We start from the raw sequence: 26,119 nt of genomic DNA, 5'->3' as shown, positions 1-26,119 counted from the left end.
TTCATGAGTGTTTTTTTATGAATGAATTTGTTCTGTTATTATATCTGTGAAATCATCCAGTTGTTTTTGTAAAAGTACTTTAATTGCTTTAAAGAACTACAGTAATTGTTTTGATGTGCAATTTTAAAAGGTAGCCTACTTCTCTGATAAGCACACATGAAGTACATGAAGTAGAGTTGCACTGATTAAAATCATTTCAACAGAGAGACTGAAAGAAGTGAAACTGGAACATCTGGGTTCTGTTTTTCGGAACTAACTTTAAGTTAAAATCACATCAATACATTGTAATAACTCTCAATACTATCACTGCTCAGCATTATGTTGTGTGGGTCACATTATTTACACATAAAAGGAACAAAACTAGGTAATTTTGAAATTATTAAACACCATAATAGTATAAATAAATAATATTATCAGCGCAATAATATCAAATGTGGCCTGCCACAGGGCAAACTATGAGGATGGACAGGGCATAGATTTTCTTTAGACAACAGTGATTACAGACACCAAGCTGTAAAAAAAAAAGAAAAAAAAAGGAGAGCATGAGTGGACATCATGCCTTAAGGGTTTTACGCCAGTCCGTTTGTTTGTTTGTTTTTCCAAAAAAAAATTAATTTGACCTCACGTTGTGTCGATCACATTATACACTGACTCCCGAAATTCATCAGTCCTTAAAGTTTTCGGAACAGGTTAGATTTTCTGCATTTTTCACACAAATGTGGTGGCGGGACACATCCGCAACAAGAGAGGACCGTATCCTCTCATTATATTATAGCCTTCTTTCAACAGATCAGATAGCTGTATTCAGGTCGATGATGAAGATGAGGAATATGATGTGGACTGAACGCAGACAGAGAAAGAGTGACAGTTTGGAGACAGAGAGGGAGACCAGCTCAGCCAAATGCCAGACCCCAGCAGAAAGTGGTGACAGACAGGGAGGCAACTCCAGTGGAGAGAAGCAAAGAAGCAAAATGTGTCTTTACATTTTGTCTTGTAATGTCAAATTTTTGCACTGGATAGAACATTTTAAAAAATGTGAGTCAGTGTGCAAGGTTTCTGTGTGTAATGATGAATTAAAGAAACGCATAACAAAAAAACAAAACAAAACAAAAAAAACAGGCTTAATCTGCAAAGGCCTTAAGACAGCTGGTGTGGTATTTTTTGGCAATTGTCTATTCAAGCATCTAGCGGGCACGGAGCAACATTAGCATTAATTCTGAGTAGTGAGCTTGTCCTCTAATTAGTATTTACTCTCCTTTTAGCACACTTTCAACCCGTCTCACTCCAAAGTTGTCAAAATCTGGCGCTTGGGCAGTGTCAGATACCAAGGAAAAAGGTTGTCCTTTAACGTCAGCATGATACCTGGTGGGACGCCGTTATAGTTTAATGACACCCGGCAGCATCACGGGGAAACATGGCGCAATGAGAACTGACATTAAGGTGGTGAAAGTCCAAGTAGGGTGGGTGGGAGATGTGGTGGATGTTTCCAACAATCACCAACTATCACCCCGACTGTCACCCAGGAGAGACGTGTTTGCGTCCTGTATAACTGTAAAGCCAAACCCTGTTCTTTTTACCTAAACCTATACACATGCTTTTGTTGCTTAGACCTAACCACATGCGTTTGTCAATGAAGGAAAAAAATGACAATTTGCAGTGTTGTACTGACATAGTGCATTTATTTTGAAAGAGACTGTTAACAATACATTTCTTGTGAAAATGGAAGTGTTTTTTTGGAAGAAGTCAATGCATGTAACAGGCTGAAATTGACACAGCGTGCCAGAATGTCAACAACTAAAGCACCCAGGGAACCTTGCACATCATGTCTCAATGTGGAAAGTCCATGACCAAATGTCAATATGTGATGATGTCGGAATGGTCGTAGTGTGTTGACCCTTTTGGTGTAACTTACTCAACATACTCAGCATACTCAACACAACACACAACAGGTCAGCAGCTAGTCTTTCAGCCCAGTCCCCAGAGAGAAATGTCAGCATTGTATGTCTGCAAACCACAGATATATTAGGTTTGTACATTTCATATAACAAATCAACATTTTTAAACTGACGTGGTATATGAGCCGACGTCATCAGGAAGCGAACAGAATGGTGAATGGCGTGTCATCTAAGTAGGACACCTGCCACACTGCAGACCACTGTTCAAGACCAACAGACAACCAAACTGGTTGTGTTTTAGCAGTTATTGCTGTGTGTGCAGTGACTCTTTGGCAACTAAACATAGGTGTTTTTAAGTGACATGACACGGTGTTTCCACCAGGGTTAGTGCCACAAGAAGCAGTTGTTTTTTACTGAGACATTGCTGCTTTTTCTGTAAGGACAGTCCCATGAAAAGTGGTTATTTTCCAAGGACACTCCTTTGTTGCCTTCAGAGATAGTGCCATGAAAAGCATTTGATTTTTACTGAGACACTGCTGCATTTTCTGCCAAGATAGTGCCACAAGGGGTGCTTTACAGAGACATTGCTGCTGGGACTGAGCCACTAACAGTGGGTATTTTAAGCCAAAACTAGATCTTTTCCTAACCATAACCAAGAGGTTTATTTTTTAGGCTTTTTGCCCTATCAGATAGGACAGTTTAAGCATGAAAGGAGGAGAGAAAGGGGATTACATGCAGCAAAAGGCTGCAGGCTGGAATCGAACCTGCGGCTGCTGCGGCAAGAACATTGCCTTTGTATATGGGATGCTGGCTCTACCCACTAATCTACCGGGCGCCCCATAATCAAGTGGTTTGTCTGCTTAAACTTAACCGGATATTAACCAGAGCGTCATTAAAACGTAAAGAAATGTTTAGTTGCAATTAACCGCAACATAGTAACATATAAATATAATGTATCTGTGGTTTGCAAAATGTACAATGCTGACATTTATTCCAGCCATCGGGTTATTTCTTTGCTTGAAAACACCGACAGGACCTAGAGACAAATATTATTAGGTGAGAGACAAATATGTGTCTCTTTCAAACCCCTATGGGTCAAAGTTAACTGATTTTAACTTGTCTTGAGACACTGCCTTTCTGTCTCCTGATTTCAGCACCCTGTCACGCTCTGTGCAATCGATTCTCCGTCCTTCACAGAGAATGAAAAGGAGGCAGCAGCCCCGCCCACCTCTGTATGTTTGGTGTGATTTCAGCTAAGTCTGTCACACCTCCGTACACTTTCTAAAACACTCCTAAAAAAAAAAAAAAAAAAAAAAACACACCATGCAAAATTGATCAGATATATCACAAGCTGAGATGTATGTACTGAAGAGGAATCTTTGAAGCAGGAGCAGACAGTTTAATATACTACTTATTCTCACTCTGAGTCAACACAGCAGTTCCCGTGAATTCAGCTGTGAAACCAAGCCGTCGTCGTAATATCCCATCTGTTTGATCGCTCTTCAATAGTCCGAGTGGAGTAAATGATGGTCGTGTTCTTGACTGATGGCTGAGTATTGATTTTGGTGTGTGTGTGTGTGTGTGTGTGTGTGCCTTTGTGACAGAGACAGTATGTATGTAAATAACGTGTGGGGTTCATGCCTGCTGTCGTTTACACTGTAATGAAGTCACAGCTATACCTCAGTGATGAATGGATTTTATTCACACCTATCTGCACTCTGCAGCCGCTCAGTTTAATGTGCCACAACAGAAAGATGATTCAGTCAGAAACAAAATGGGAAGACAGTTATTAAAGGAGTATTGCTATTCATGTCAATTATCTCAGTGTGTGATTGAAACAACATGCTCTCCTTATCAGAACTGTCTTTTCAGCGTTGTTTGTAGAGATTTGTCGTAGTTACATCTAAAAGTTCTTTCCCTTTGCTTCTTGTGTTTTCTAGCTGTTCCTGTTCCAGTTACTGAGAGGCCTGTCCTACATCCACCAGAGGTACATCCTTCATCGCGACCTGAAACCACAAAACCTGCTCATCAGCGACACTGGAGAGCTCAAGCTTGCTGACTTTGGTGAGTAGGCTGGACAGCAATGCTTTTATTTTTGTGAGTTTCTGCTTAATGTAAGAATGCATATCTCCATTTGTGCATCAGTTCTGATATAATGTCTGAGGAGGCAGAGTGATGATCACACAGTTACTGTTGAGCTTATCATCACCCATGTGTCAGCATTTTGATCAGGAATGACACAAATCTGCATTTAATGTTGTCATTATTTTTTACATTAGACACATTACATACGGGGACCGAAAACGTCCCAAGAAGTAGACTGACTGACAAATAAATAAATAAATAACTTTTTCAACTTTAGGAATCTCTTGGGTCTATGACTGGTGAGTCTGCCTCCTGAAAGTCTTCAACTTCTCTAGACCAGTCTAGAGTTCAGGAACACATTATACATTTATGTGTGTATTCCAGTTTATCTAAGCCAGTGGTTTTCAAACTTTGTGCCCAAGGCACACCCTAAGGGCCAGCCAAAATCTCAAGGCACACCCGTATTTCATATCTGTGCACAATAGCCCCTATAACGTGTGTTATTGCTCTTATGATGACATAAGACAATAAGAATAAGACAAAAGAAGACAGGCAGCTTCCGTTATACTGTCTACTCTTTTCTTTCGGTGGTGCTTCATTGTAATTTGCTGCGTACAATAAGGCAATCAATTGTCCTACTTACAGCGTTCTCCTTTTGCACTCCATTTGACAACCACTGATCTAAGCAATCAGTTACGGTTGGGTGATGTGAGGATACCATGAGACAATATAAATTTGTCAGTGACCATACATTTTATCAAACCATTTTTATCATCATAGCTAACTCTTCAAAGACACTGAGAAATGAAATGTACATTGTCTAAGCCTGTGTTTCTGTGTTAATTATTCTGGCATCTCTTGACAGATGCTAGATGCTAAATGTGTCAAAAAATCATTTTTGAGTATTTTTATGTCACAGTCCCTCGCTTTTCTCTTCCTGTAAAGTGTAAAAATGTGTTTGATGACACATTTTGAACTCAAAGGCGGTTACATAAATGAATCCAATCTAGTGTGATTTGGGGTTACCAGCTAACCTCACCCACTGTATAAAGTCACTGTAGCTCAGGTAGCCAGCAGAGCAATATTCAACTCTTCCACAATGTTGTGATCACAACAATTGATGTAAATTCAGCCAGTCTCTGTGAATCCTGTACAACTGTGTTATTTTGTCCAATTACCTCAACTTAATGGCAAATTCGACTATTTTAAATGGGTAAAATCTGATTTCATTGTGACAGGGCTAACTGTTAGCATCACAAGGCTAACATTACCCAACAGTTGTTAACAAGTTTAACGACAGAGTCGAGCTGTGTAGGTGTCGGTTTAAGATTGTTGGGACTGTTGGCTTGGTGTCAGTTGTTAGCCGCTGCTGCTGTGTTAGCCCATGCTAGGAAAAACAAAACAATAAACACAGCCTGAAAACGTCCCAACATGCATTACCATTTTTTTGAAAGGCTGCTTTGGAATCAGGCATTTCAGGCTGCAAGACCCCTCGCTTACTAATGTGTAAGTAAGAGGGGTGTTCAGACTTCAGCCAGCAAAAACCTCAACATGTCCTAAGAATGTGTTTGAGCTCTAATAATAAAAAAAAATGTCTGCAGCTGCATGCTGTAGATACAGAGAAAATTACCTGTTTTTTTTTTACAGAGAAGAACAATGAATCCACGATTTCTGACTTTAAGTCCACCCCTGTCAACTTCTTTGAATGCAAGCTATAATAGACAGATTATGTTTGGTGCAACCATGCCGTGTTCTCCGCATCTATGAAACATCACACTAAGACAAAGATCGTCTTGAAAGATAAACTATTGTGTTGTCTGATCCCAGCATAGTGGGATTCTTAGACCTGCCATCTTGGGGGACTCCTTGTATTTTGTGGCCCCCACGTTTGGGTGGCTTTGGATGGACTGTTGGTTCAGCCATCTGTCCAACACTTTGGCCAAGATCACAATATCATGACGACTAGTTGACCCCTTGACCCTTTTCTTTCCCTAACCTTTCATCTAGTGCCAGAATTTCCATTTGTTCATCACAATCAAAGAACAGATCACTATGAAAGTTACTGAGCACATTCATGCACCCATCTATCTTGTGTAGACAGTGTGTGTGTGTGTGTGTGTGTGTGTGTGTGTGTGTGTGTGTGTGTGTGTGTGTGTGTGTTAGGAATCCCTCCTGAAGTGGCACCATATGGCTTGGATCCATGCTCAGTAAACACTGCCTACATGGCTTGTCTGGCTTCCTGGGGGGCAGACAATCCAGCCTTCTGTACACCCCATCCATCCATCCATCCATCCATCCATCCATCCATCCATCCATCCATCCATCCATCCATCCTTTTTCCATCCTATTTCCTAACTCCCTCAAACCTTTTCCCTCTTCCATCCTTTTCCACCCCTCCATCCCTCTGCCTAGACAGATTGGGGGAGGAGGAAGGTGGCAGCCTCATCAATAATGCAAACCATGTTTTAGTGCAGAAACATTACTGCAAGGGAAATGAGAAGGAGAAAATAATGGACAAAATACCAAATGAGCGAAAATGAAAATCCCTGGCCTATTAGTCTGTCGCTGGAGCTGTGCTCATCAACAAACATGCACAAAACACAGAATCAGCCTTTGCCTCAGGGATGCCAGATGAGGAAGGTGAAGGCTGTGTGCATGTGTGTGTGTGTGTGTGTGTGTATGTGCGTGTCTGTGTGTGTGATTGTGTGGCCGCCAGGGTTCCCTGTGGTCTCAGGCCTTGGCAGCAGGAATACTAACGGCTGACAGCTGAGGCCCGTGGCGCTGGTTGGGGTAAACGAGAGAGACGGAGGCAAAGTGTCAACAAAGGAGGGGCTGAGAGGTACAATAAGAGGTGGCAGAACACTCAGTGGGGATGAAGCTGTGTGGTGAATGGAAGGAGGATACAAAGAGGAAGAGATAAGGCATGGCTGCAATGAAGAAATGTATTAAGATGGGTTATGGGTGACTCGGAAAATGGTAATAGTGGATTCTTTTTTTAATAAATAAAACTCAGTCTTGCCAGTTCTTCCTTCTTCATTGGTGCTCATCAGTCCTTTTGCCATCCATCTCATTGTTGTGAACACGATATCTCATGCATTGAGGGAATTGCTCCAAATTTGGCACAAACGTCCACTTGGACTCAAGGATGAACTGATTAGATTTTTGAGGTCAAAGGTCACTGTGACCTTGCCTTCGTCTCTCTTTTTTCAATATGATATCTCAAGAAGTCCATAAGGGATTTTCTTTAAATTCAGCACAAACATCCACTTGGCGTCAAGAATGAACTGATTGGAATTTAGGGGTTGAAGGTCACTGTAACCTCACCAAACGTGTGTTCGGCCATAAATCAGGAATTCATACGGTAGTTATGACAACATTTTACACAATTATGTTATAATGGTGAAGTGATGAGTGATTTAATGAGTAACTCCACACTACATGTTGTATGAAAATATTACTGCACTGACCTCTATGGGTTAAAAAATATGTTTGCTGAAGCAGGGTGTGGTCAATTGTACTCTGTTGTACTTGGGGCAGACCCAGTGATACTGGTTGGCAGTATCTCTGGGTCTTTTCTTTGCCAGGTTGCAGTTAATGACTTGTGTGACCCCCTGACTCGAGCACTGATCAGGTCCAAGTTCTTACATGACCAATACTTTAGTCCATGGCAAGCTATTCCAAATACTTACGGCCACAGATATAGAATGTTTTCTGTACGTATTCAGAGTCCCCAGAGGATAGATCCTATTGTTTGTTGCAACCACTTGATCATTCTGGCAGGACCATTATCGCCTCCAAATTTATTCCTCTACTCAAATGTTAAAATTGATCAGCAGATTGTCAGTAATAGACAGGCTCATATTTCCAGATCATATTCATGATCCTAAGGGGAAAGACACTACACAGTTGTGATGACATTTTGGACTTAATACTAATTAGGCTGTAATACTTTAAAATCTTCACTACACTCTCTGTTCCATTTAACACTATGGTATCATTGATTGTAATGAATGTTCTAGTGTTCTAGTTTTTAGTAGTGTTTATTGGTGTACCCTGCATCATATATGAGCAGGTGTAGGCTCCAGCCCACGCTGCGCTATACTGGTCATTGCATAGGTCTATTGTAAACAGTTGTAAACAGAGTCTTCACTCTGTTTTTTTGTTTTTGTTTTTGTTACATTCCTGCTGTTGATGATAGAAGGTATTTTTTTCATTTCATATTTTTTTTCAGTCCTATGCAATATGATTTAGGCCTACCATACCTAAGTCAAACTAAACTCTGAATGGACAGCAATCACCTTTTTGACTATGGCCCGTCATACAGACCCGCATCACACAGGCATCTCAACGTGCAATACCACACCCACCCCGCAGCCTGCACATATGACCAGTCAGTTCTGCAAACCTAACCCATTAACACAAGTTCCCCAGCCCAATCCAAAACTGCAAATCTTATAATAACCATGCACATGCAAATAATTTGATTTGGGAGTGTGTTTAACATGATTGTTTCAATACATTTAATACACATGAATCTAAGATAATATATTTTAAAATGAAGGTAACTAAGGCAGAAATACAATTGACATGGATGCTTTTGGCATATTCTCATCAAATTTAGTGGCAAATTTCCACAGTTACAGTATATGCCTGTACTGTAGTGACACACCTGATTGAAGTATATTCATATTCTGGGTGGCACAGAAGACAGAGCCGACACACAAAGTCAGCAGTCAGAGCATTAAAATGTTAAAATATTGAATGAAATTATTTTTATTTTCAGTTTATTAAAAGATTGTATCTTCAACCAGCATATTCTCTGTTTCACTCAGAACAGACAAAATTCCACCTGCAAGTCACCTTTATTCAGGTCACCTGCTAGTATCTGACCCATTGAAGAACTCCAACATGTCATCTTTGTAATGGCTGTTAATTGCTATGCTTCAGGAGCAGTTGATTTTGCTCACATTTTATAATTACTGTGTATTATAAATATGTAGAATGGCCAAAATTTAATGAGCTTGCACTGCAGCATTTATAGAAAAACTTTCAGGTTACTGTAAAGGTGGCTGATGTCACCAAGAGGTGAGGACAAAAGCTAATAGCAATAGCCCAACACCAGTGACTACGCTTCACACTTGAAAAGATTCCCACCTCACTTAAAAGCTGTACAAAAAGTATAGATGAGTAGCTGGGCAGAGGGGGAGCTGAGTGAGCAGGCAGGGCTGATTTCTCAGCCACAGTGGCCAGGGCTCCATATCCCTGCTGCTGGTTGTGGAGTGGCTCCAGATGCTCCCCTCTGCTCCTCTGTGGGTTTACTCACTTTTTAATGAGCTGCACAAACAACCAGCACATAAATGAGGCTTTGAGGAGCCCACGTTTCATATCAAGGACACAACTAATTGAGGCCAACATAAGCAGTGTGTGGGGGGTGATTTGTATTGTTTGTGTAGTGGAGCTGTGAGGACCATAATCACTGCTTCCCCGTCTGAACACACACATATACAAGACCTGCAGTACAAATAGTTAATCCTATATAAACCTAATGTAGAGTAGACCATCCATTTCTTACTTACATTATCTCTTACACTATGTTGGCTAAAAAAATTAAGTAAAATAAAATGAAGGGGAATCACCACAGGTGAAAACATTTATTTAGTTTTCATAGCGTGTCTTCTCTCAGACTAGGCACTAAGTAGAAAGAAAATGTCCTGAATACATGTTTATGTGTTTATATTAGTTCAGATTTCTGTTCTGGAAATTTCTGCAAAAAGCACATATTTAATTAGATAATGATTCGTTTCCACATTTAGCAAAGTAGAAACAAATAGATCCATCCACAAAGTAGCTAACGGGAGCTGATCTATTTGTTTCTACTTTGATACAAATATATTTCTTCGATCCAGCACCCTCTTCATTGGACACTGGGATGTGCAAGTCTTTTGCAGTGTTCATTTGCATATTTAAACATATAATTTCAGAAAACTTATAATACAAAAAAGAGTAATCAACTGTGGAAGGTTCACAGTGTTATCTATTAGTTAAGATTTCTACCCCACTCACCTGTAGTGTCTTATTTCTTGTCTAAAAAACTATGGAATTTTGCAATACATATTTTTTTAAAGCCATTATCTCCAAATTATTTTTTTCTCTTTCTCTAAGTCAGAAATCAGAAATTCAGCACTTACATACACCAAACTTTCTACTTGTATTCCTATCTATATTCTGAAGGTTTTTAAAGAGGGGTTTGTTCATATATCATTCATTGCCTGATTTATAGGACTTTTTCTTCCTAAAAAAATTCCAAAAAATTAATAATAAAATTAATTAATGGCTGTAGACAGTATTTTCTTATTAATGGAGTGATAAAAAGAGATTTCCAAAACTACCTCTGTAAAAACTTTTCACTCTCAATTGACAACAAAATTAAACAAGATTTTTGAACCAGGCTTTCTCCAATGTTTAGATTTATGTTCTGGAGATGTATGCACATGTAATTACATTTGCATATTAAAACATGAAATTCCAGAAAATTTGTTACACAAAAAATGTTGTACTAATGTAAGTTATTCATGGGAAATTTAATGTTGACATTAAATAGAAATTATATATATGTATATATATATATATATATATATATATTAGAGTTCACATCATTTAAAGGACGATGAGGTGATTGGCTACAGCTACCTGCCATTATTTATCATTTACATCACACATGATGGACAGACTAAAAAAAGGAGCAAAATCTATGCAGCAGTACAGAGATATCATCTTTTTTATTCCTCACATTCACATATTCTTTCAAAACCTGCTGCCTACGTTATCTACAATGCACCTCCACTGCCAATAGTTCAGTCGTGTCATGCCAGTATTGGTGGATATAGCCTTGAGCCACTAGCCAGTAGCAGATGTGAGTAGCAGGCAACAGAGGTCTGATAAGCTCCATTCTTTCTACCTCCACACCAGCAGATTTTCTTTGAACACTGGTACCCTGGGTAGATTTCACTACTGTAAGTGTAATAGAACAGCCTTGGAAGTGCATATCCCTGTTTTGTATCTTGTGCACATACAAGAGGACATACTTGCTGTTCCACTGAGTGACAGTCTGTGGTGGTAAAATGCCATGAAAGGCACCAATGCGCCAACAAAGGTAGGGAAGAAGACAGCAAGCTTGTAAACATAGATATAGGTTTCAGAATATTCATGAAATCAACTTTGCCAATATTTCATGAGGAAGTAAATGTATTCAAAGTGTTTGTTAGGTCTTAGTGTGTTTTCGTGACACACTGATTGCAAAAATACTGTAACTATATGTATTTACAGGAAAACTCAACAGTTCACCATTTAATGTCACAATCAAGAATTGAGCCACCATACACCCATTCCAAATCGGGACTTAAAGCTGTACTATAGACCCAGTTCAGAGCATTTCATCCAAAACCCCATTTTAGTTGTGATCATTTTTCAGCCCAGGGCAAAATTTCACTTACATGTTTTTAGCACTGAAGTTCCCCAGTGCTTTATTATTGTATGAACAACATTGGACTGCTACTGCCACATTCATGTTTCCTGGGATGTACTGTAAACGTAACAATTTTTCAAATACAAGACATACAGTATCAGAATCTACAATGATTACACCATCCATCATCATTGAATAAAAGTACAATCAATTTTTACTGTTTTTTACTTAATTTGATTTTTCTTTTGATGCCTCCACACCAGTGATTCAGTGATCTGAGGCAGTATGTTCTCGGGCTGTCTGTCCAGCCATACGTTCATTCCCATTCTTGTGAATGCAGTATTGCAATATCTCAAGACATCCATAAGAGATTTTCTTCAAATTTGGCAGAAGTATCCACTTGGACTGAGCAATGACCAAAGTAGATTTTGGTGGTCGTAGGTCAAGGTCACTGTGATCTTGCATCCATCTCATTCTTGTGAACACGATATCTTAAGTGGACCTTGTGGAAATTTCTTCAAATTTGGCACAAACGTCCACTCAGACTTAAGGATTAACTGATTAGAATTTGGTGGTCAAAGGTTACTGTGACCTTACAAAACATGTTTTGGCAGCAACTGAAGAATTCATGCACTAATTGATGAACTTTCACACAAATGTCTAATAGGATAACATGTAGGGCTGATTTGATTTTCACATTGGCTAGTCATCCTGATTAAATCGGAACCATTGAAGCAAGTTGTAGGAAGCCTCTGCAAGTAATTGGTTGCTGGCAGACACTCTGTGCCGCAATAAAATGGTTAATCAGCAGTGCCGTGCACTATAGAGCCAATGTGCTGCTGGTTCTGCCGGCCTGAATAGAATATAATGTCTACTGTTGTGTACAGCCTTATAGACTGAGCTCAGTAGTGATGCGCGGGTCGACCCGTAACCCGCGGGACCCGCAAATGGACCTGCGTGGCCGTTTTCAAAACACACTTGTGTCACGCACTCCAAAAGAAACTTGTTGAAACTTTAAACAATAATTTATTGTACAAAACGGGGGAAACAAACATTGACAAAAACGGTTCCATAATTCATATTAAATTCAAAAGATAATGAAAAAACAGCTACAAGTTAGAGGGAATACTGATAAAGTGGTAAAACTTGGCATTGATCCACAGCCTCAGATGGATGCGCTCAAGCGTGCTGTGCGCACAAGCACAGTTGGTAGGCTTCAATATATTTTCACATTTTTAACAATGCAATGTAAAAGTTTTGATTTTTATTGATATCCTACATTTACCAAGAACAAAAAGACTACATTTAGCACCAAAAAAATATGTAAAAAATTTTAAAAAATAATAAAAAATAAGTAAAAAAGAGAACAAATATCGAATACCAAATTTTCATAATGAATACCTACCCATAGAAACGAATATTCGAATATCCTAATATTTGGGTACAGCCCTAATAAAATGCTGAAGTGATGATATGTGGCCATTACTCAAACAGAGGGGGAGATATTTGGTCAGACACCCAGTTGGTGACACTAATCTTGGGTGCCCACCTTGAAACTGTGCTGATTGTATAGATCTTCTGTGCTGCCGGGGTGAAGACGTGTGTGAAGCATCCATGTTTTCACAGACATAAATGTGAACTGTAAATGCAACTTGAATGGTTCATGGAGGTATACAACTGTGAGACGGTAATTCTAGTCTATTTTTTCATATTATAATTTTAATCTCCTTTTCATATACCTTCCTGGAGCCACACTTGTGTGTAAGTGCTGACAACAAGCACGCATTTTCATCACACACAAAATGACTTTAGCCTTGAGACAATTTTCTGTTGACAAGCCCCTAATTATAGCAGCGGATGAAACAGCAGATGAGCATTGCTCGTAGCCCACATACTTCAGAGCCTCATGAGAGAGTGAGTGTGTCCACAGTTGGGATGAACCTGCTGAAAGGCTGCTTGTGTTTGCTCTCAAACACTGAGGCATTGCCATATGCTGTCAGTGTCTATCGCCAACCAGGAGCACAGACTGCGGTCAGCAGCCAGAAACCTTATCTGAGGTTCAGTCACACACAAAATGACAGAGCGGTGTGTGTTTGGGACTCCATCCACGTGGGAACCTGTTCCAGACAGTTTATGAAGTGAGTGAAGAGCTGGGAGTCCCAGGTCCTCTCCAGTCACCCAGTCAGCCAGTTGTACTCACTCACAGAACAAAGTGACTTGTTTTTAGCAGTGCTAGTGGTACTTTGTGTACTTAGCAAATGTTAGCATGCCCGCCCACATGACCCCATGCCTGTTGTCTGCCATCTGCTTGGTACAGTGTAAACCAGGATTCATCTATAAAGAGAACACTTCTCCAAACTGCTAGACGCCATCTTAGGTGAGCAGTTGCCCACTTCATAATGACTGCTGTCAGGTCAAGACCCCAGTGAGGATGATGAGCATGCAGATAAGCTTCCCTGAGATGGCTTCTGACAGTCTGCAGAAATTCTTTGGTGGGCTAACAAACTGTTGCATCTGCTGTTCGGATGGCTGGTCTCAGATGGTCGTGCAGGTGAAGACTCTCAATGTTGAGGTCCTGGGCTGGTCTGAAGTTGTGCGGTCGGTTGGACGTACTGCCAAATTCTCAAAAACGACACTGGAGACGGCTTATGGTGGTGAAATGAACATTCAATTCACGGGTAACAGCTCTGATGGACATTCCTGCAATCCCCTTAAAACTTGCAACATTGGGGCTGTTATCTGGTCGCATGTTTTAGAGTGGCCATTTATTGTGTTTTTTTGACCATTTTTTTGTTTTGTTTTTTAAGATATTTTTGGGGCATTTTTGCCTTTAATTGATAGGACAGCTAAGTGCAAAGGGGGGGAGAGAGAAGGTTGGAGTCGAACCTGGCCCGCTGCGGCAACAGCCTTGTACATGGGGCACCTGCTCTATCCACTAAGGCACTGCCGCCCCATAATGATGCTGTTTCATCAGCATCATAATATGCCACGCCTATCAGGTTTTTGTGCACAAAATTTGAGAGAAATAAGTCATAGATCTTTATCTGAACCTGTGAAAAATAGGACCAAAAACAAGTGTTGCATTTAAATTTTTGTTCTGGGTGCTTTTGCTGTCACTCAGTACAGCTATAGCTAGCTACTGTGTACTGATGTGTGTTTATTTCCTGAGAAGTTGGCGTTGCTGTGCTGTGAAGTAACAGCTGCTGGGATAATGATGTGTGAGGAGTGAAGCAATGTGACAATGGAGCTGGAGGAATGTTGCAGGCACCCAGAGCAGACTGTTTGGCTCTCCCCAGTGTGCTGTTCCACCCAGCGCCTCGCCACTACACCGGGAAGTGTGTGTGTGTGTGTGTGTGTGTGTAGGTGTGGATTCATGGCGGCTGCAGATGGTATTCTGAAGTCCATTAGATGAATGAACTCTATGTGTGTGTGTGTGTGTGTGTTTCAGTCCAAACCTGAGACCAGACTGAAATAAACTGCAGGGTTTAACACACCAGCAGCAGAAACCATGATGATGTTTGGTGTGCCTGTAGATAATGACCTGACTGGTTTCATGTAGGTGACTATAATGTAGAGCTCATTACAGTCCACTCTGTGTTGGGAAATGAGCTGGCACGACGGCAGGTGGTATGCTGAACACACACACATATGCATACACATGAAAGAATGTTGGATTTAAAGAGGCACACATTTACTATAAAAACCTTGACGTCCAGCCATGCTAATTAAGTGTGTGTATTTAACGGAATTAATGTATATAGAAATACTGAAAACCCCAGTATCAAAGGTAATACCTTAGAAATGAAGCATTTAATGACAGAACTTAGTAAAAATTTAGCTGACTCAAATATCAGTCACTTCAGTTTGAAAATCTGGGTATTGTTTTCCACTGAACAGCCAAGCAGAGCAGTATTTACCGGCTGCTTTGGTTCTTCATCCATATAAGATGTGTGTATTTTCAGATGAGTGGATGCAGCAGAAACTCTCTGCCAAAGGAAGCTTTGCATGCAGCCGAGGCTTTCTTAACTTTATGTCTCTGTTTTTGTAACATACCAATATACAACGTTACGTTTGTTCTCTCTGTATATTGTGGGAAGGCTGAAGCAAACACCACCTGTAAGCCCTGTAGCCAGTCGTGTGTTTACATACACTCTTATGTTCTGGTTAGTCATCTTAAATGTCATGAAAACAAGAAAAATGATATCACAGTTGAGTGTGGACCCACACATTTACAGTTTAGTCCTGAAATTCAACTTTTTCGGCTTGTGGAACTTAAAGAGCCAAAAAAATAGCAATGTCTCTTCTCAGAAATCATGACCTGTTTACTTAAGATAATTAAGATAACTCACAGTCCTTGTTGTGAGCAGTATTTACTGCTAGCTCATCTAGCACCGCTGAACTAGCTAACGTTAAAGCTCAGCCAAGAAAGATGCCATGAATCATAAAATCTTGCGCCACTAGTCGTCACTAGTACAAGGCTTTTGTCCATGAGTAGATGCACGCTTCCTTCTGCACTGTGATACAGTCTGGGGGTATAGTTCAGTAGAGAGAAGAATAAAACTGCTCACAACAAGATCTGTGGATTATCTTGAGTAACCAAGTCATGATTTCTGGAAAGAGACATTGCTGTTGACTTTTTCAAATGTATATTTTTGGTGCTTTGAACACCACAAACCAAGTGCCATCTAGTTCCATTATATCACATGATTTCTTCCAGTTACCTGTCTGCATTTAAAACATAGTGAAAGATGCAGGATGGGCAGTGAATGAGACTCAAAGTGAAACTGTGAAACCTGAAAAAACATGAGACAGACTTTGACACAGGACAAAACTGTAGGCTAAAGGCCACTGTACACCACACAACTCTATACTTTTCATACAAAATTGTTGCAAATAAATACAACCTCATGTTGTGTCAGTCATGTTAACACACTGACTCCACAACTTTTGTCTGTCAATAGATTTTTCAGAACAGGTCAGATTTTCTGTGCGAGTTGTTTGACCGAGAAGCAGTGAAGAAAATGTGGCATAACCTGCATGACACGTACATCTGCAACAAGACAGAGGAATGGGGCAAACAGTATCATTTCAAAACTCAGATAGATTACTTTCAACAGTTTAGATAGTAATATTCAGGTGGATGATAATAATACACCTGAATCAGTCTGCATAAAGATTTTTATTGAATGACAGACAGATACGGACTAGATGTACAAAAGCCTTTAAGCTATAATTATCCTTCTGCAAAGCAGTAAACCAGTCAATCACAATCTGTAACCAGGGGACATCCTGGCCCTTTGCTGGTAATTGTTTACAGTTTGAGTATCAACTTGAGACAGGTCCAGACAAAATTTTGGTCAATCTCTATAAACTGATATCTTTGTAAGAATGCAGATAAATTAAACAAGAGCTAACAACAATTTAGTTATCAATGGATGATGGTCTGGGACTGCAAATTGACTAATGCGTTCCACCTCTTTTGCTTGAATGTAAACAAAGTAGGGATGCATGACATTGAATTTTTTGCAGATATCCGATATGCCAATTCATAACTCATTTGGCCGATATCGATGTATCCACTTTTTTCCCTACCTAATTTTAGTGATGATCAAGTCTCTTCTGTAGTGGAATTAACATCGTATTACACATGCATACTCTTATTGTGATGGCCCACCAGCAGATGGAGACATGAAATAGAATTATTTTCAATATATGTAATATTTATTCGTTGTGCAAAATGAGAAAAATCACATTGGCCGATTCTGACATGACGATATTATCAGCAGGTTGGCTTATTTTGAAAGTTCATTTCAATGCGAATATCGGCTGATACCAATGACGTGCTGATATTATTGTTCACCCCTTAAACAAAGCTCACTCAAATGGGATTGGTAAATACTACTGGGACTACAAACTGAGATCAGAAAACATCCAATACCAAAACGTGTCCTGCTGCCTACAGATTCTGCATGTTTTTGCTGAATTCTAGTCAAAATGTGCAGTTCATAGCCATTATAACTACCCAGTTAGTACAAAGTAAAGCATATTTCCCAACATGTTGAACGTTTCCTTCACCTGAGTCCTGAGAACACAAATGAGGAGCAGAGAAGAACTGAATAAAACTGACTAAGCTTGAAATGTTTCTTTCTCCATTTTGGACAACTGGCACTGCAGACCGGTTTGATGAAGTTTGGGAACCATGATGCCCAAACTAAGTAAAACTCCATTTAGAAGAAGTTATGGTTGTCCCCTGTGGAATTATTTCCCACGGTACTTTAAATAGCTTCTGGCAGGATTAAGTACATCTCTCAATCTGCTGTGTGTTAGCAAGGAGGAGGAGAAGCAGGCAGAAGCTACAAACTGCCTTTAAAATCCAAATGAACTTCAAAAGAACAGTGGGTTCTTTCCCCCAGAGACAAAGACTATTTTCATCCATCTCTTTGTACATTCTCTCTTCCTCCTATTTCCCTCCAGCCCACCTCTTCCACCCAATACTTTGTGACCCCCGGTGTTGTGCCTGAGATAGTGATGTATAATTCACCAGTTACCTTCATCCCAGTAGCTACCTGAACAGGATGGCAGGTCAACTGATGAACTACAACAGATGAAGGTGGCTGAGGGGGTGCGTGTGTGTGTGTTGGTGTATGTGTGTAGGAAGCTATAGGTCAGGGCTTTGAAGTATTATCCTCCTCTGCAGGTGGACTCGTGGGGTTTCGAGGGGGTAGGTCAGGGCACGGTCATTTCCTCGCTACTGTCATGTGGCTGCTGGTTTACCTATAGAACACTGTACAAGGTGATCCAAATGTCAAAGCACATGGAAACCACCAACTAAACCAGTACCAGGACTCTCTATTTGGAACAGTGACGCTGAGACCTTACTGTCTTTCTTTACATTCACCATGGTAAGCTAACAGCAGCTAACAAGGAAAAAAAATTCAAAGTGGTAGAACACATTGAGCTGTTTCACATTGCCACCTGTAAATCAAAGTAGTGGATTTTTATCCAGTGATGGAAATGGAGTCCAAGTTGTAGCACATGAACAGGGTGAGCTGAGACATTCTGGTTGCCTCCAAGCTGTTTGTGGGTAGATGCTGGACCTTGGTGAATGTCACATGTAATTTCATGAATATAGGGAGATGCTAAAATGAAAGGTCATGCTGGGGATATCCTGTATTTTTTAATTTCAGCAAATCACATGAAATGAATCACATGACAACTATAACATTGAATGTATCTAATATCAAGTATTGTGTGTGTATCAAAGCTTGATATATCTTCACCCTAATAGAACTCAGTTGTGTCCAAAAGCTATTAAAAACACGTCAGTGAGCCACACTGTTGCACTGACTTTCACCTGGGAGGCCAATGTTTACTTCCCGTGTGATTGTAAAGCCAAACCCTGTTATTTTTTCTGAAACCCAACCACATGCTTTTGTTGCCTAAACCTAACCATGTGCATGTGTGGGTATAATGTAACCACATGCGTGTCTTGTTAAAGGAAAAAACACTCAACTCACGGTGTTGTACCAACGTAGTGCGTTTATTTTGAAAGAGACAGCATGTAACAGGCTGAAGTTGACATGGCGTCCCAGAACGTCAACAACCAATGCACCCAGGGTACCTCACACGTCATATCTCAACGTGGAAAGTCCATGACCAAACGTCCATATGTGACAAGGTCAGAGTGAAAATGTGTTGACTAAATAATGGAGGGCAACAGGTCAGAATAAAAATAATCACAGGTACCTGTGCTGGCTGTGTGGACACTCGGCAGCTTCTGCCTGATCTAACAACTGTATCACATGGCAGACTGACAAAATATGCATCAGCTGTTCAATGAAACTTTATTCCAGAGCTGAGGATGCGCCCGACTGATAGCAGCAGGGTAGTTATTTTGGATATGCATTGCATCAATAGCAAGACTTGATCAAAACCAAGGATATACCTGGACCATGTATGAAACACAAGGGGGCTTTAATTTAAAACGAGGACTCTTAATTTGAAATTTGAAGTGGCCAGCAAGCCAGCAAGTGGGAGCTGTGAGTGCTTTGCACATCTGAATAGTACAGGGCTTTTAGCAAAACAGCATACTGGTACCACGGTGTGCTCAATTAAGGGTCAGGTCGCAGGGCTAATATTAACAGGTTTGGGTGGGTCCGAATTTGACTCTTAGATAATTACAAGTAAAAGGTAAGTTCCAGTGCTGATCTTTGCGTGTGGGGGTTTTGCAAAACTGGACCCTTGCAGGACTTTGTCCCACAAACACTATCCTGCTGCCCCAAAATACCTACTACAGTACGACATTTGAATTAATCTGCAGCTGAAAATAGTCACCAATGCACTGTTTTCTCCTGATTGAGTACTGTTGGCTAAAAATGAAATATGTATATGTAATTTATGTTTATATTTATTTATTTTTGTCAGAAAGTATTAAGAGATGGGAAGGTTATTGGTTATTGGCAACTTTTATGAAAATAACTTTGTGTCATATTTGCTGCAACTGTTACTGTATTCTGAGAGAAGTACATGAGACGGATAATCTGTGAAAAAATAATGTCCCTCCTCCTCTTCCTGCTGCCTCTAATGGCATTCACTACAATCAGAGCCGAAGAGTATCTAAAGCAGCTGTCATTCTATCAGTTACTGCTTATGAAACGTGGTCCAACTGTCAAACTAGGCAGTGCTGATCAAATATGAATCAAGATTCTGTTAGTGATTTGCTTATTTCTCACCTCAAATGTTTTCAGAAACATATTTTAGTGTGGTGTTTAACTGTGAAATGAAAAAAACTTTGTGACCTGGCCGCTACGTAGGAAATAGTCAACAGGAGTACCAAGCACCGCCCACCAACCTGTCCACTTTTTTGTATTTTACAGCTTCAGTGCTAAAATATGAAGCAAATATGTAAAACAATATATTATTTATAGGTTTCCAATTGTAGCTTTAAAGAAATATTTCTATTGTGACAAGCAGCATGCAAATAATTAAATCAAAACCGATTTTAATTTTAATAGTTACCAGCTATTAATTCTTGTTTCAAGAAAAAAAAATGGTCTTGGGGAAATGAACTGGTGACAATATGTCATAATAAGTCATAATGAAACCCATAATAATAACCCTCTTCTTATTATGCTGACAGATTGTCGACAGCTTCTTTCAATAATTTATGGATGTGTGTGGTGGGGGTGGGGGTTGTACTGTTTTGTTTTACTTCAAAGACACATACAGTTAAGGGAGTGTGGAGATACTGTTTTTCTAACCCCAAACCTGAGAAGTGTCCAGCTGCAGCACTTTATGCCAGGCTGCACGCCAACAAGCTCAACCAGCCCATCTCTTCTGTAATACATACATTATAGACGCATATAGAAGGTGAAGTCAAAGTACATCTATGTGTCTTTAACTTTATTTCAAACTCAGTAAGTGGAATAAATGAGCTCGGGAATGTGAGTCTTGTTTGGGTGTGATCTCTCGTGACTGTGCAAACCTTTGTGGTTGGCCAGTAGTAACAGTAATGCGTTCTGTTTGGGGACTGATTGTTGATGTCAGACCTGTGACATGACATCCATTTTTAGTGTTAAGTGTGGGCTGGTTTTAATGCACTAAAGGCTAATGTGATCTTACATCTATTGTTGGGGTTCAGGTTTTAAATCCACACTAATAGACCTAGGGCAGGGCAGAGGCTGTAGGTGTGAGTACATGGTCAAGGTGGAAATGAGCAAATGGTTTTTCTGGATTTTTATCAACTCCATGCATTAATGGCCGAAGGGAAATGAGTGCACTAGTGCCAGTGAGTGTGATCGCTGTTGTAATGACTTTTTATTTTGTCAATTACACATGGAGAATTCCATTAGAGAGAGAAGTACCAGAGAAAACCTGGTTCAGACACTCAAAGCAAAGTTGCAGTAATCAAAGATACAGGTTACTCCACGATCAAAACTACAGATTTTTCCTCCTACCTGTAGTGCTATTTATCAATCTAGATTGTTTTGGTGTGAATTGCTGAGTGTCTGCCCTCTCGGCTCATGGTGCTCAAAGTGCCAAAAAAATACATTTGAAAACTCAACAGCAATGTCCCGTTCCAGAAATCATGACCCGGTTACTCAAGATAATCTACAGACCTGGTTGTAAGCAGTTTCATGTAGGAACTATTTTCTTTCTACTGAACTACACCCACCAACCGTATCACTGCGCAGAAGAAAGTGTGCATCTACTCATGGACAAGAGGCCCGTGCTTATGACTGCGTGAGATGTAAACATTAACGGCGTCTTCCTTGTCTGAGCTGTAATATTAGCTAGCTCATTGATGCTAGATGAGCTAGCAGTAGATGCAGCCTTCCATCTGTGTGGTTGAGCACACGGTACTGTTGTTGACGGAAGAAGCCATCATAAAACATGGCAACAGTAATGACATGTTTGCCACTACTAAAGTCTCCTATAAGTCTGAGGGGGGCACACCAAAGAGGACATATTTAGATTCTCATTAAACCGATGAGCATCTTGACTGCACATCTTTTTAGAGGTGGTTTCTAGAGTCGATGTTAAAGGGACAGTTGACCCAAAAACTGTCCCTTTAACAGTTCCATTTAATTAGATAGAAGGCAGACATCCCCATGGCTGATAATTTAAACACTCACACTGCAGCTCACACCAAAAAAATCCAGACTGATAAAAAGCACTACAGGTAAGAGGGAAAATATATATGTTTGATTATTCGGTGAACTGTCTCTTTAATTTACCCACTGTATCTATAATCACTGTGCAGGTCAGGAGGATGGTTAAAATGCCAGGTCAGATAATACACTTGAACTATTTAGATCGAGGAACAATGCCACTTCATTTTACTCTGTACTACACCTCCCAGTGTTACAGTCAGCCAGCCTGTTATTATTGCACTTCCTTTCATGATGAGTGCAGTAATAAGAGACTCAAACACACAGGGCACCTGCAGAGGAAATAATAGCCTCTAAGTGTGAGCGGGCGGATGGCGTCTATTCTAACTTAGATCAGTGTGTGGACATTACAGTGCTCAGCCGTGATGAATGCAGTGGGTGTTCCAACACAAGGAAATGTTAAATATGCCCTCCCTCCTCTCATTTATTCTCCCCTCTGCCCCTCTCCCTCCGACACACAGGGGACTATCAGCAGGGCAGGAAGTCCTTTTTTTACTAAGCTAAATGCTTTAATTAAGCCCTGCAACCACTTGGGAAAAGACAAAGAGGTAATGCCATCAGCCTCATTAAAGCTTGCTGCATCTGCACTCTGCTCTACTATTAGCTGCCATGGGAGCACTGTCACTGGATATTTAACTAACCTGGGTTTGTCTCATCACAAAGATAAATGCTAGACCAGGCTTAGAATAACCTGGACATGTCCATTAAAGCCACATGACTTATTATTAAAACCCTTGAGAAGGTTTGAAAAATCCAGCACTTTTTTGTGGTGCTGATAAAACCCTATCATAGTTTCAAATGACAGGTGCAAAAGTAGCTGGTCATAGTGTCACCATTGATTAACCGTACTCCAATGATGTCCGATTCACTTGATTGAAATAGGAGTTTTGGTCCTTTGGGTTCATCTTACTGATAATCATGTCCCTCTGTTCCTCACTGAAACCTCAAAGGTCGTCCATCATAATTTACATTTTAAAAGGCAATTTCAGGCTTGTTGCGGTTGACTGTACAGAAGTCAGTCTAGAGACAGGTGTGCCATGTTGGGTGTACAATATGATAGCTTCAATAAGTTAACATTGGGGAAAGATGGGTAATCTGCACACAGAATGTTAGAAGCAATATTGCAAGCTCTCAAGAATTAAATGAGGTGATGTTTTAACTATCAAGATTTGTGCCAGGAAATCGTTGTGGTTTGGAAAATCAGACTTTTTGGACACACTGAACACTATGTCCCATGTGCCTCTGGTCTAAACAGACTTGGATATTAAACACTTGACAATATTATTGGGGTTTGTTTGATTTTTTACCTTATGGCACTGCAATCAAACTTGATCGCCACCTAAATGTGCTTGAAAACTGGATAGCATCTCAAAGCAGGGTGCAGCCATCTTTCAACAAGTGAGTTAGTGACATCACAAAAATGGTTGTTTACTTGGAAAGCTGAGTACAACACTATACATCAGATTAGCTGAGTATTGATACGATAGAGTTTGAGAGTTTTGAGATGCTAAGAAGCAGGGACAATCTCAAAAAACACAATTGCCTATGCTTTTTGAGGTGGTAAGCCCAAATGTAATGGAAAGACCTGTTAACATGGAGTCCGACGACAGCGGCCACAGTGAGAGAAGCCTGAACTCGAAAGTTAGCGCATCGGGTGGTGCATGACTAGCGTCACATTCAGTGCAAGGTAGCTGCAGCTGACAAACATGGAAAATGTGCTCTACCACTGTCTCCATCAAGCTGTTGGGCCAAGGAAACAATGCAAGATGCTATATTGTAATGTTAACATGATCTGTTTTGCATTCAAGTGCCCATTCTCTTCTCCGTGTACAAAACAGACTTTTGTCCTTGGTGTGGAGACACCACAAAGATCTTGTTTGCTCTCAGAATTTTGGAAACAAAGAGCTCCCTCCTCAGCAACAGAATCAGCTAGTTAATGTTGTTGGCTTCACCTTAGATCATAAACCAAAGGCTTTACCCTGTTTACCCCTGACCACTGTTGTAATGTCTCCTCTACCATTTTTGCATATCTATACAATCAATCGCAAACTCCAATTCCTCTCTCAAAGCAGCAAGTATGGTTGACCTGCACCAGCTATGCAGCTTGAATCCCCTCTATCAAACACTACTACTGAACTGACTTCCTGTATTTCCGGGCATAGTCATTAAAGGACAAAACATGTTTTACAGTACCAAGTTTACCAAGCCTACCTCAACAACTCCTTGCAAACAAGCGGACAACAGAGACGAACTGTTCATTCAGTGTCACCAAGATAGCTGCGCCCTGCTGCGGAAAAAGTGAAATACTGTCTGGTTTTCTAACAAATGGCTGGTTGCAAAGCGGCTCGCAGAGGAAGCAGCAACAGTAGGCAGGCCAAAGCATTTTGAATAGGGCACCGTGAATAAGATTTGCCACTTGGTTGGGTAAAAAAAAAATCATGTGATCCATCAGCTGACTCCCTTCCATCAATCAGCTCATTGGGCTGCTTGAGATCAGCTGATGTAGCTGGGATGTGAGCTGAGCTTGACACCGTGGCCTGCCTGACCTAACGCTAACACTATGCTCAATTAATGAGCATCTTAGCAGTAGCTGAAACTCTTTCAGGGTTTAACTTCTCATGTTGCTGCAGCGAAGTAAAGCACTCCAGGATGTGTCAGTGCAGTGTGACATCACTGTTAGGTGTGATTACAGTTTCAACAGCGCACACTTCTGACCACACCTATCAGTGATGCTTGTTTGATGCCACAGAAGGCATCAGAATGCAAACAATAGCTTTTGTAATTCTCTAACCTGGAGAGCACAGCCACACTTTATTTGATATAAATGGCCTTGCACTGCACAATGCTGAACTGGCACTGCTCCTGTAAACGACTTGTTACATTATAAACCCCATAGTGGAGAATACCATCACTGTTATAAGATTAGTATGAAGGAAAACTATTGCTTTCTCCAGTTCTGCACTGCACAACTCTTCTGAAATGAAACAGGCTATGGTCAGAGTTATTTTCTTTACTCTATCAGAGTTTTGTGTGGTGGTTTGTGCTCCACTTGGCTAACATTAGTCATCAGATTTCATCTTCTTCTTATAAAGCGAGTTATTGAGTTATTAAATCTGAATGTCCCCCAATGCTTTCTTTTGAAATGAACTCTACATGACTCTTGCGGAGAGGTTTTCAAACTGTGAAGTGCACTAACCCAGGGGAACACAGGAGAGTTGAAGGGGAGGGTGCAGGCGGGGGAGGCTGGAGGCAAAGATACTGTGTGAGGTGAAAGGGACAGGTGCATGATGGTGTTTGGTGAGCAGTTCCAGCAGCAGCAGTGGCTGTGATAGACAGCTCAAGGAGGCTGGTAAGGCATTTTAAAACCTTAAGAGCCTGAAAGAGCATACCCCTAGTCACAAATCTGAACACACAGACGTGATGAAAGTGAGACTTACACTTTCCAAGGATATTGTGATGTCCATTAAAAAATGTCCAAGTCATAAAGAAACAAAACTAGACTACTGATCATTTTAACTGCAGAACTTGCCAGAGAATCATCACATTTTTAAGTTTTTTTCTATATCAAAGTAATCCAGTGATGATTGTCTGTACCTCTAAGAGCACTTTACAAACAGGAACTCATGATAACCAATTCAGCGTACTTCTAATGGTGACAATACAGATTAAGAATCACAGATGATACAAATCAGGTTTTCTCTTTTTTTTCCTTAAGTCCCTTTCCTACTGGACAAAAACCCACTAACACCCACTAACATCTTTGGCCTTCAGTGGGATGGTTACAGTCGGCATTCATTCCCAGGACAAATGACTCTGAAGTAGTCACGGGTATCAGCTCCGATCAGCAGTGATGGAAACATTACACACGGTTGGACACACTCATTTTTGCCCCTTTTGTGGGGCTATGCAATGAAGTGCTGCCACAAATTTGTCTTTGTCCAAGCAGCGCTCAAACGTTGATCCAAATTAGTCAGCACCAAGTAACAGATATTAAAAAGAAGTAA

At 40.5% G+C, this 26,119-nt stretch overlaps 1 protein-coding gene across 3 annotated transcripts in view; it reads left to right on the top strand.

Moving 5' to 3' along the window:
- The window catches only part of cdk14 (cyclin-dependent kinase 14), a 278,138-nt gene that overhangs the window by 131,426 nt on the left and 120,593 nt on the right, over positions 1-26,119 (top strand). For all 3 annotated transcript variants that reach the window (XM_049584038.1, XM_049584040.1, XM_049584039.1), the window contains one exon: positions 3,836-3,959. In XM_049584038.1, coding sequence (XP_049439995.1) covers positions 3,836-3,959 — 124 coding nt within the window. The remainder of the gene's footprint in view (positions 1-3,835; positions 3,960-26,119) is intronic.

The sequence above is a fragment of the Epinephelus fuscoguttatus genome, linkage group LG8 (genome assembly GCF_011397635.1).
Source record: "Epinephelus fuscoguttatus linkage group LG8, E.fuscoguttatus.final_Chr_v1".
In the NCBI taxonomy this organism is placed as follows: domain Eukaryota; kingdom Metazoa; phylum Chordata; class Actinopteri; order Perciformes; family Serranidae; genus Epinephelus; species Epinephelus fuscoguttatus.
Note: the sequence above shows the minus strand (reverse complement) of the source record. Positions and strands in the feature narration are given on the sequence as shown.